Source organism: Dromaius novaehollandiae, chromosome 10 (assembly GCF_036370855.1).
Source record: "Dromaius novaehollandiae isolate bDroNov1 chromosome 10, bDroNov1.hap1, whole genome shotgun sequence".
Classification (NCBI taxonomy): Eukaryota; Metazoa; Chordata; class Aves; order Casuariiformes; family Dromaiidae; genus Dromaius; species Dromaius novaehollandiae.
The window spans coordinates 24,757,640-24,770,004 of NC_088107.1; the positions used below are offsets into that span (position 1 = coordinate 24,757,640).

Here is a 12,365-nt window from a genome sequence, read left to right on the forward strand (position 1 = left end):
GTGGGAGGCTGCCAAGAGCTCCTCTGCCCCTTCCAGCCCTTCAGAAACATTTCCCGAGCTCCGCATGTCTTCAGATGGACTCGAGGAGGTCCTCTCAGGCTCCAGCTGATGCGCTCTCTCCTGGTGGCTCCAGCGGCGTTAGACGCCCACTGCACTTGCAATGGCTTTTCCTGTTATGGATTTATGCAAAGAAACACGGCCACGGCCAGAGCACCTGAGAGGTCTCCTCTATGAAATACGGTTTTTATGAACCCGGCAAACTTCCCCCAAGTCCTGTACCTGGCAGAGACGAGAGATGGTCTTCTCCTTGCGTCCTGCCACCAGTTCCCGTTCCCTTTATCTCTGTCAGAAGCTTGGAAAAGTAGGCGAAAATTGTGTTGTAATTTAGGATTTATGTGCTTTCTGAATCAAAAGTAGCACTTGTCAAACCAGAGGATGCCAGCCCTGCTGCACTCCCTACTCAGTGGGTTAGTCCATTCCCATACCGTAGTGTTGCATCTTCCTTATTCTCTGAATCAGGTGCTCGTGTTGCTTTTATTTTTATTTTTTGGCCTCAGATCAGGAGTGTCATTATTCTGCCATCATCATTTTGACTTGCAGTCCTTGATATAACGTAAAAACAAGCAAAGAAGGCAACAGCACACCGGTCTGCAGTGCAGCAGTACAATTTAATGCAATCTGCTATGCTACACCAGGCAATTTAAGGTTAAAATTATCCACAGCCATCACAATATTTTCTGCTCACTGCTTTTCCCCCATATTTAAATATCCAGCCGCCTGACTTCACCCGCAGCTTTGGGAAAGCCCAACTGGGCAAACTTGAGAGCTGTGGGACCTCTTGGTGTTTGGCCAAAGGCCGTGCTAAAAGATTGAGGGCTTTATAGCTTAGAACTGGGTGCCTTAAATGTGGGTCCAGGTTGGTCAGGACCTAGTTTAAAGTAATTTTTAGAAAGTTAATACTCTGTTCTTTCCCAGAAGGCTTTTCAATATAGTGTATTTTGTCCTAATTTTTGAGTTGAGCTGCTTGAGATGTCGTTTGGATGTTTTGGTCCATCTGAACTTGAAAGGTCGGTGGTGTGTTGTCGCACAGATGTCAGGTGCCTAGCAGTCCAAAGAGAAACGATTTAAAGCCATGGGTTTACTGCCTCTAAGCTTGTATTTGTGAAAGCTGGTATTGAAGGTAATGAGAATTGACTTGCTTGCAATATTTTTAAGGAAGAGCTGAGGACACAGACCAAGAATGAAAAGAGAAATGAACATAGTTCACTTCCTACTCTCACACCGTCCTCAATTTTTAGGAAAAATACGTTCAGAGAGAAAACCGGGAATGCCTGGCTATCGATTGCATCAAAATGTGGCATATGTCAGCATAAAATGTAGGTACTGAATCTTAAAGTGAGGTACTCTGGAGCAGTTTATAATGCCTACATAACCTTGCGTGGCAGTAAGCGTTCCCACATGGAGCTGCTCCAGAAGAACTGTTTTCTGCTGATTTCCCCCTTTATTCTGGGAATTTTCATGTGTAAACAAGGCCTTCATATGCCTCAGTGGGAAAAGTTGTGGGATAACAAGCTCTGGCAGATAAAGTCCTGGAGCTTATCTGGCTCCATCTGGGAAGGAAGTGAATGAGTTGATGGGATTTTCCTCCACTGCAACAGTTTATTTGGGTGCTTCTGAAGCAGGTATTTTTGCGGGGGAGACAGAAAAGACCATGTTTAATTTGCACACTTGAGGGCTTCTTTTTGCACCCGATTTCCTTGCAGCCCCTGCTTTATAAACCCCGGCTCTGATTGCTTTTACGTGTGCACCGCGCAGGGCTCTGAGGTGGCAGACAGGCTTCCAGTCACGACCGTCTGTGCTCGCTTAAATATAGCACTGCGGGCGCAGACTTGCTCCTGCAATGAGGAGCAAGATTTGCAGAAATGTTTCACGCACAAAGTGCCGCCCTATCTTTGTCAGGGAATCCGTCAGTTTTAAACATCGCTTTATGGGCTGCTTCCCGATTTTTCACTAGAGATCCCTGCTGTAGAGGAGGGCTGCTGTCGCCTCCATGAAATGCCGAGAAAGTTGTGCGGCTTTTGGCCTGCAGCCCAAAGAGAAGACATTAATGCAAACATCAGTGCAAATCTTTACCTTCCCTTTTCTCGCAGGTTGTTTGCTGGATGGATGCATAAGGGGAATGCAGGATTCGTTTTAAATTATTCACTTTTAACTGACATATACTCAAAACTTAATTTAATCTCCTATGCGAAAGACTGCTGCATTTTTTTTTTTTCAATATAGAGAATACTCTACTTAGATTAGATTGGAAGAGACACAGATTAGAACAGGCACAGATTAAGCTCCAGTCAAATGAATAAAGTGGGGTGGACTCCTCACGCTGCAAGTTATTACGACTAGTTCACCCTCTCTGGGTGGATATAAGTGTACAGATGGTGTTTTCCAGCACCGGTCCGCTTCCTCGAAGATGCTGTTGGGCTTGGGGGTATTTTCCATCAGTCAGGATATATCAACCTTTAATTATGTGGCGGATCAAAGAATATTTCTGTTTGGTTTAACATCTAAATAAAGGTAATGGTACTTGTTTCTCCGCACATTGAACTGTAAAAATACAGATGTCTTGCATTCATGGCAGTTAGGCTTCTCTCCGTTCTTGCATCCCAGTGGGGAATATTTTCCCGATACTCAGCACGCGTATTTTAAATTTCACTTCATCACTCTGTTGCATCCCTTTATACTGGCGAAATCAGTTCCTCTCTTCATTTTGTGCTCAGTGGCCAGTCGCAGGCAGGCAGTATTTCTCTTTAATAGCGTTTGGCTATCTGCTTACTGTAGTTCTTTTAATTTTCAGTGTTGGAAATTCTGCTAAGTTCTGTTTATTTGGTTCGTACTCATCCTGTGTGCTAATACGCCTCAGGTAATGTGATGATACATCTTTATATATATATACCTGATATCAGTAGAGATTTATATGCACAGGTTCTAAGTAAATACATTTCAAAGTTTGGACTCACCTTTTAGATCTTTTTTTAGTGTTTGAACGTCACTAATTGTCTCCTGTCTTAGCATTCAGATCAGCGGGAGCATTACAATTCGTATTAGCTTGAAAAGATGCAGCGCAAGCAAGGAAAACACGACCTAATACTGTCCTTTCTTATGAAACACCTCCTTGCCTTGCCACCTCTTTCCAAATGGTGAAGTACATTTTCTTTTTCTTAGCGAGAGATAGGATGAGGTCGCTCACCCCCTTCTCTCCTGAGCTCCAGCTGAGTCAGATGGGCCAAATCGACGTTACACACTTGCTGCCCCGGCTAGACTGGCAAACGCACGGATGCAGCTATGGCAACGAAGCTCTGCTCTTGTCCGTTCAGCTAACGTCACTGGAGAAGTTGTTGTACTTGCGCTGGCAGAGCAGCTCCCCTTGTTGACATATGTTGCGTGTCCGTGAGGAGGCCCTGCCAACATAATCATGCCGGCGTGGTCAGAGTAGCAGGGATGCTTCTAAGTGCTAAATTGGAAGGCATTAATCTGCTCGTGGCTGCTATGTAGGTCATCTGGAGAGCAGTCGGTAGCTCCTCGCCCTGTATAGTTAGAGGAAAATACTGAGCTGCTGGACTCTGAGGAACCCGAATGAATTGTTATGGAATATTTTGGAATTATTATGGAATATTTTGGCTCTTTGCTCAGTTCCTCGGGTCCGGTGCTGTGTTTGGGAGCTCAGCGCACAGCCGAAACCTAGCTCCTTCCTCCCGCGTAATTGCCCTGCTCCACCTTCTGCCTGCAGTAACCTAAGTTTCTTTCTCCCAGGGGTGGGAACAGTAAGGCAACATGTTTTTGGAAGTGAGAAGGCCAAAAATAGGAATCTGTGGACTTTATTGGACTAGAAGCTTTGCAGATACTAGTGATGTCAATGGTACGATTCTTTGTAACATTGATTCATTGTCAGAGGTCCCAGGATAGGCGTGTGCCTCTGTCAAGAAGTTGCTGTTGCCAGTAACGTTTTGCCTGCGGAACTGATATAATCTGTGCCAGTAAAAGCACTCCGACCTGTATTTTCATATTTCATGAGTTTGTCAGAAAGATCGCATCTTTCTAGCGCAGACCATATCTCAGAGTGCTGAGAAACAAGTTCCAGTGAACCCTGTCAAGACGGCTGAAATTACTGCCTCCCTCCTTCAAAGTTATTGCCCTCAGTGCATTAGTCTTCACACACGTTTCTGTCCCAGACTTCAGAATAACGTGTTTAGATGACATCGGTGTATTTTACTACATCGAGCAGGATGGTACGAGATTCCCTTAGCTCTTCAGGGAGTTGGTCAGGACTTGGATTCGGTGCATAAAGAGGGAGATTCACCTTTCTTAGTGCATCTCTGTGGTGAGTGAATGGTCGCTCCCAGCTGCTGGGTCAGGACTGAAAAGCTGCAGATGTTCTCACCTTTGAGGGATGGAGCATTCCTTGCAGATCATCTCCTTGCTGCTGGTATCAACAAAAACATGAGAATTTCTGCTCCCCAACTGCTGTCAGATATGTCTCCAGTTTCATGATCAGGAAAGATCATAGATGTTCCCTGCAATTCCTCGTTTTCCCCAAATGGTCTTGGCCTCTTCTGACCGGTTCACTAGGGCTCAGGCTGTGAGATTTGTAAGGTTGCCCTGTGGGGTCTGTTCACGCTTTTCCAAAGCGCTGTGCTCCTAGGGAAGGTGCGGGGAGTGCTGCTGCCTTGGCAAAGACCCTTCCTCCAGTCTTTACCCCTGGCTGCTCCTCACCGAGTCCCACGCCGCAGGGCACTGTGCACGGAGGGACCACGTTGGGAAGGGCGACCTCACGGGCCGTTGCCTTCTGCTGAGAAACCAGGGCAGGGGCTGTAACGCCGGGCAGGGAATCAGAGCAGCCACGTGGGCTGGCGGGTTGGCAGCCTCTGCGCGACTCGTGAGAACGGGTCCAAGGAGTTCCCTTGCGCTAAAGCACGCTGCTCAGCGCTAGCTGGTTCAAGCTCAATATTAAGTAGGTCTTGAGATAGGCTTTCAAATTAATCGGGAAGTCGTTTCAGATGTAAAAGTGGTCTTAAACCACCAAAGGAGGGGAAGGTTTCTCCTCTGTAAAACATAACTCCATTTTAATTCAACGTGTAAATATAAGCTGATTTAATTAAGAGGTGTTAATCCTCAACTTGAGAGTTCCTTTCTGTTTGAATGGCTTATTTCAGTTATCTTGTTACTGATTGTCTTCATCTCGTCCTTGCATCTATTAAACAAAAACCTTACGTTTTTTAGATGTAATTCCTTAATATTGAAGTGCTGTGTAAGGACCATGTATCCGTCAAAGGATGCATGGACTTGAGTGTCCAGCTCAGGAATGAAGGAATTTGGAAGTAACTTTTAGGGCCATCTCCTAAATTCTGCAGAGACAGTCATCGCAATATTGAAGACAAATAACTGAAAACGTACTCAATTAAGTGGAACATATATGTATGGACAGCAATGATTTTACCCTACAGCTGCTGCTTTTGCATGCACGGTTCCCGCTGTGTTCTGCAGACTAGTCAAGATCAAGGAATTATATCTGTAGAACACAAAGTCAGAGTTATTTCTCCTGGACTGTGATTCTTTCTAAAGACAAGCAAACTGATAACTGGAAGAATGCTAGGAAAAAAATTAGAAGGAAGGGGAACTTTTTTCCACTCACCCTTTGGAACAATTATGCTGGAAGAGTTACTGTTGCATACATGAGCTATTGTGGAAAAAGTTACTATTTAAGGACTTCAGTCCCTATTCGTATTTGGCCAAACCATCCAAAGCTGAATTTGGAAGGGGAGAAAGCAATGGACAGACAGACGTGGGGGGACATACCCCCAGCCTCAGAGGGACGGGGTAAGTTTTTGTCTTGTTTTGTTCGAGAGGAAAAAAAGAGGAAAAAGCAGTATTTGCCAAAATTCTGCGGTTGGAGAAACTGAGGCAGGAGATACTTAATGATTTGCCTCAGATCTTGCACAGTCTGTGGCAGAGCTGGACGTGAACCTGAAGAAGCGGCGTCCTCGTGTAAGCGTTAACTACGAGATCATTCTTCCCCAACTGCTGGAAGTATAATTGTAATAAGCACCTAGAAGTGGGAATAAACTAATAAATTGCCAGCTCAACTCAATGGTCTTTTCAGGTCGTTGACAGAGGTATATTTAAGAAAACGAGCTGTGTTTCCAAGTGGCTATTTTGTACCAATCTTTGGATTAGTAGGACTTTATAGCGCGGTCAGACCGTTTCGCAGCGACATTAACCACGCAGATGCAGAACATCCCATGCGGGACTGTATGTTTGAGGTGAAATGATTTGCTAGAAAGCTGCTAAAACAGCGATGTGCTGTGTGCCCGGTTCAGATTTATGCAGACTTAAAACTGTAGGTGATTGGTTTTGGAGAAGAAAGAAAAATGTGTAAAGCTCCCAACATGCCAATATAAGTAGTTCAGAAAGGGTCACGATAAAAACTAGGTGAGCTGATTTAAAAATAATAATAGTAATTTTTTGCCGAAGGGCCTCATAATCGAGGCCAGCTGGCCGCAGTAGTGCTTAGTGGTAAGTGCTGTCACTCGTCTGGATTTTCTGAGCGGCTTCATCCGGGATTTTGATGATCAAAAAGCCTCTTCCAGTTCCCTGCCTTGCTGCTTTTCCTCCCCTTCCCTTCTCGGAGCGCAAAAAGCCGATAGAGGAGAAAGTCGGAATCTGCTGGGACCGCTCGCCTGGATTATCCAGGCCAGGGAATGACTTTGGCGCTGGGGAAGGTCGTTCGGAGGAGCGTGCCGAAGGCGCTGCGGAGCCGGCGGCTGGCTCGCTTCCAGGGAGGCGCTGGCAGCACTTGCAAATCCCGGCAGCAGCCGGGGCTGCCTTTTTCCACGTCGAGGCGTAAATGGGAGTCGGAACGCCTCTCCTCTTAAATCCCGAATTCGGCTTACAGCTCGAGTGCCTCGGCGTGCAACGCCTGGGAATTTCAGCGCCCGAGAAATTTGCAGGAGGTTTCTCGTTCCTTGCTAGCATTGGGCAAAATCGGAAAGCTGTTCCCTTTGAGCACTGCCCACTTGGCAGAGGGAGCTTTTGTGGTTTTTCTTGCGTTTCGGATAAGCAAGCAAGCCAAGCTAAGCCTCCTGCTTGAGCGCTATTCTGTCGTCATTACTGAAAAGCAGTGATTGTGACAGTAACTTAAAAAAAATAGTAATAATTGTGGGTTGTCCCAAAGTGCTTACAAGTACTCTTATTCTTGGAAATAACACGTGAATAGTTCACGTTAAATTTTGGGTAAAGATACAGGCCCTTTGGAGGAACTTTTTAAGGCTTGCACTCGCACTTTGAGCAACAAGAGCAGCAAGAGGGATAGGAATGGACTGGATTATTATAACGTGCATATTATAAGTGCAGCCAAGGAGCTTTTCCTTCTTCAACTCTCTCATCAACGAATGTTTTAAAACAGAGAAGTAAAAATATGACTTGGACTGCTACTGTTTTCAGCACATGGAGAAACGCATGCTTACGGTATCACTATTGAGGGAGGGCAAGTTGCAAGTTGTCACTTAAAAGCATACGATAAAGATGATGGTTTTTGTAAAGAGACCAGCTATACTTTCTTCCAGGCGCGCTAAAGTCATTTTTTCCCTCCTCTGCGTGTAAATAAATGGATGTATCCCACTACCGTTTTCTTTTATCGTGCATCTAACTAAATTTATTAGTTTGCTGATGATCATTCAAATACATTGTGTGATGCTTTAACAGCGAGTCAGAGAAGGGAAAGGCAAGAAGCAGCAACACGTGCAGCGTATCATACGTATTCAGTGGGTAGGGGCTCCGGTATAGCTCGCCTACGCGTGAGGGAAAGCAGGCCAAAGTGGGGAGAATCGGGTTTTTTTTATTTGTGTTTAATGATGTGTGGGGTCAAATGGAATTATTATTTCTGAAGGTGCCACTGCTGTTATCTGTGAAGCAGGTTTGAAGATGGATGTGCTAAAAATTGCGGAACGCAGTGCACTTCTCCGTGGTTTAAGTTGTACAAACCCATCTCTCTTGGTTGTTGGTTTTTTTTCCCATTAAAAAAAAATATTTGGCATCGTGTTATCAGAAGAACCGTTCATTTTGGTAAACAGCATAGCAGTTTCTTTGAAACCCTTTGGTCTTTGCCTTTCTTGCTCTTGCTTTGAAGCCCTGTGCTCGAAGCTGCACTACCAGCTCTCGCGTGGAACTACCCCCAAATATTTGGCACCTTCAGGATCCACGTTTTCTTCCGTTTCATCTTTCTGTTATTTGAAATTATTTTTTTTCTTTCTTTTGCAAAGCTGCTGCATATCACTATGCTTGCCTCAAATATTAATGTAATATCCATGGCTTTTTTTCCCTTTAGGAGGAATATAGAGCAGAAGGGATTAGCTGGCACAACATAGACTACATAGACAACTCCGGCTGCATAAACCTCATCAGCAAGAAGCCAACAGGCCTGCTCCATCTGCTGGATGAGGAGAGCAAGTAAGTGGGTGCCCGAGAGCCGCGAGGGCCGCTGCGGCAGTGGCCGAGCCCGGGGCTCTCGGCGCCTCTGCCCGGCTTGTCTGCCTGCCGGTTGCAAGAGGAGAGCGAAGCACTCTGCTCCGAGCGCCTAGCTGAGCCCCGTTCAAGCATCCAAAACTGCTTGTCCTACCGGCAGTGGTGGATTTTTTTTTGCTTAGAAAGTGTTTATCCTTACGTCTCATCTCGTGCCGGTTTTCCCTGGGAGATGCTAACAGGGAGCCGCGCTGATTTATCATGCCGGACCGCTAGGTCGACCTTTTGGTTCCAAGCTGATACCATGGACGGCGGGGAATGAAAAAGCTAAGCAGAAAGCCCTGACTAATAATTATTAAAATTCAGTGTCGAGGGTTCCTGCCGTGGTGGGGAAGGGCACAGGTTTTCCTTTGCTTTGCCGCTGCCCTCGTTTCTCTTGCCGCCTCTCGCGGCGCAGCAAAATGAAGATGCTTGAAGATCCTTCAGTGAAGAACCTTAAAGATCCTTCTCTTGAACGCTAGGTTCAGTTGGGTCACACCTGCAATTGAAATTACTCTTGTAGATAAAATGTATTGTTTCCTAGATATAAGAATATCCCATAGATGTAGGGCTGAGCATATAAGCATATATATGTGTGTATATATATATTTTTATATATATGAGTATTTGATAGCATAGTTCGGATTAGTATTTGTTTAATATTGGCCAGCACAGAAGTGGAAGCTCAGAATATCTCTATTTCCTATCTGTGGTCATTAATAAATAAGCATAAAGCTTTTTTTCCTTTGCGTTCACAGCCATCCTCTTTTTTTCCCCTCTTTCTAATCAGTTTTCCCCAAGCCACAAACCAGACGCTGCTGGACAAGTTCAAGCGGCAGCACGAAGGGAACTCCTACATCGAGTTTCCAGCAGTCATGGAACCGGCTTTCATCATCAAACACTATGCGGGCAAAGTGAAATACGGAGTGAAGGTCCGTCACCGCTTGCATTTGAAACATCACCTAGTTATAATTGGGAAGCGGAGTACCGCAGGCTCTACCGAGATGGTTTGATGCACAGAAGGGGACTTGGCTGGAGGAAAAGAAGCAGTGGTTGGGAGAGGAGTGTTTGGTGAAAAGCTTAATTTTCATTTGTATTTTGGGGGGATTATATCTTAACGTTCTCTTCCCTGTTGCAAACCCTATATGCAGGTAGGTTGGGAGGAATTAAAGACGTGTGCTGAGATTGATGCTAAGCCCCTGCGATGCATTGAAATTTGGTACTGTGTGTTTAGAGTTAACTTGAAACAGCAGATTGTTGCCAGCATTTCTGAGCTCTGGTTCGAACAGGAGAAACTCGTGTTTTTTGCTGTTCCATCATTAGCCTTTTTTAATATTGAGGTATCCTGGTTGCAGGAGCATAGGTCTTCTTAAGCAGTTGACTGATGTAGGTACTTTTGAAAATCCTGTGCAAGTTATTTCAAAGCCGACCCCATTTATATTCCTGCCGATTGCATTACTAGCAGAAGGATTTGGGGTGTGAAGATGCGCTCGCGTGAAAGCCTGCCTCGCTGTTTATGGCTGCAGATTTGGAACGGTGTTTTTGATACTGTCATCACGCATGGCAGTGATGAAACCATCAGCTTCTCAACGCCTCTTTCAGAGAACAGCGTATCAGAATTAAGCATGTATTTCCTAGACATAAAAAGGCGTCTAGAAAAAAGTTAGGAGCACGATTCAATAGCAGGGTTGTTATGGGGATAGTGTGGGAGATCCACCACTGTCTATCTTGCCCATCGTGTTTACGGGTTCTTCTTTTCTCCCCCTTCCCTTCTCTCCCTAGGATTTCCGCGAGAAAAACACAGATCATATGCGGCCAGACATAGTCGCTCTCCTGCGAAGCAGCAAAAACGCCTTCATCTGTGGGATGATAGGGATCGATCCGGTGGCCGTGTTCCGCTGGGCCGTCCTCAGGGCGTTTTTCAGGGCTGTGGTTGCTTTTAGGGAGGCCGGAAAACGATACGTCGAGAAGAAAACCGGTAAGTGTGCCCATCTCCTAATCTTAATGCAAGTTTTTCAGCAGTGGTATTGATCTAACGTATTACTACAGTATTTTAAACAGCCAGTCTGACTTATCGATGTGCTCCTGTCCCTAAGAATCTATTAAAAAATAAATCAATTAAAGTGTATAGATTTCCAGTATCCAAAAGCACAGCGCACGGTGGTTACGTTTCCAGCTACATTTGCAGTAGACCTTTAGCACGCTGTAACAAATGACTTTCATTTTTCTGCTTCTTTAATTTTTCCATTGTGTAGGACCCAAGCGTAGGAAATCTTGTGCGATTTCAATAGAAACATAAAAATTCTCCGGCACAAAAGACAAATTATTTTTAACTAGGAATTCCTGAACTGTTAGTGTTACATCTGGAAAAAATAGAGAATAATTCCTGTCTATAATCTTTCAAGCTGTTCATCCTCTAAGCTGAAAGAGTGTCTCTCTCGTCTAGCATAATTCATTGCTACGCAGTCATCTAGAACCACCTCTCCGTCCTCATGCAGAGCGCAGGGGCATTAAATTAAAGGAAAGTAATGGTGCATCATCATGCTGTGGCAGGCAATGCTTGGCTGTGCTTTTAGAACATTTCTCTGCATAAAGCAATTTTGGGGAAGACAGGTACAAGCTATTACTAGTAATTCCTGGGCACAAGAGGGCTTGAAATTCATGATGAAATTAGAGCATCAGCAGGGAGAACGTTGGCTAAGTTAAAATTGAGTGCAGAGCCACCGCTGTCCTTTTTAATTGGAAGCACTGAGAGCTTTGCATCAGGAGAGCCAAAGAACTTGGGACAGAGAGCAGAGATATGGAGACCATATGAGCAGAAAGAACAGTCTTCCTGTCCAGTGAGGATAAAAGTCACCAGAAATAGTTGGTTTAGAAAATTTGTATTTGCGTTTTCCTAGTATTACCTCGGACTCTCTCATAAATTGCACTAAAGCAAGCTGCTCAAGGAAATAAAAAATTATGCCCTGCTGATTTCAAGCCCTGCTTCGCCTTGGCGGCCGTTTGCAGTCGCGCCTGCTGCGTTAGCCCCCGCCGTAGCTAGCTGCCCGCTTCCTCTGTCTGGAGTTGCCTATATCTCTACCAATATATAGATATAAAAGGGAATCCAGGAGGTTTTCAGACAACTCTGAAAGACTTAGTGCTTGCCCTGCCTTCTCTTTCCGTACCGAAACAAATACACAGTAATTGCTGAGACAATTTCTGAACCTTTTCCGGGACGCGGCGCTGCTGCCGTAGCTGTCTTGTATCCTCTGGGCCACTTCCAGATGTCCTCGCCCCCACTTTTTGTGCTTCACGACCTTTCTTTTTCTGAGTTAAAAAGAAAAAAACTGCCCCCAGATTGTGGGCGACTGACGTTTGTCTTAAACTTCCTGACAACCCTCAATTGGTACCCGGGTTTTTTTGTCTATGTGGCGTCTTCAGAAAGTCACTTCCTAACACCCAAATTGGGAAAAAGTCATGAAAAAGTCACGATTGTATAGGCAGAACTAACGGGAGGAGTTCAGCTAAAATTAGTTCCTATATCGATGAAACCATTTGTGTAGGGGAGGCATCCCTTGTTTTTCCTACAAGCTATGGCTGAACGGGGGCAGCCACGCTTTGGCTTCTATAGGACGTTTCCCACCTCTTTGTGAGTGACAAAGTCCCCTAGTTTGGTGCACTTTTTGCGTTTTTTAAAAAAATCTGGTGCAGTGTTGCTGCCTATAAAGCAAGGAAGAAGCCCCACGCCGCAGACGGGTTCGTTCTGCTGCGGAGACCTCGTGCCCGTCCGCTGTTCAGTTGTGCAAGTCACGGCAAAACGTGGCTGTGCCCCC

At 45.3% G+C, this 12,365-nt stretch overlaps 1 protein-coding gene across 3 annotated transcripts in view; it reads left to right on the forward strand.

The window, feature by feature from the left end:
• Nucleotides 1-12,365, forward strand: part of MYO9A (myosin IXA) — a 217,973-nt gene that overhangs the window by 147,885 nt on the left and 57,723 nt on the right. For all 3 annotated transcript variants that reach the window (XM_064517658.1, XM_064517657.1, XM_064517659.1), the window contains exons 12-14: nucleotides 8,378-8,499; nucleotides 9,341-9,482; nucleotides 10,333-10,528. In XM_064517658.1, coding sequence (XP_064373728.1) covers nucleotides 8,378-8,499; nucleotides 9,341-9,482; nucleotides 10,333-10,528 — 460 coding nt within the window. The remainder of the gene's footprint in view (nucleotides 1-8,377; nucleotides 8,500-9,340; nucleotides 9,483-10,332; nucleotides 10,529-12,365) is intronic.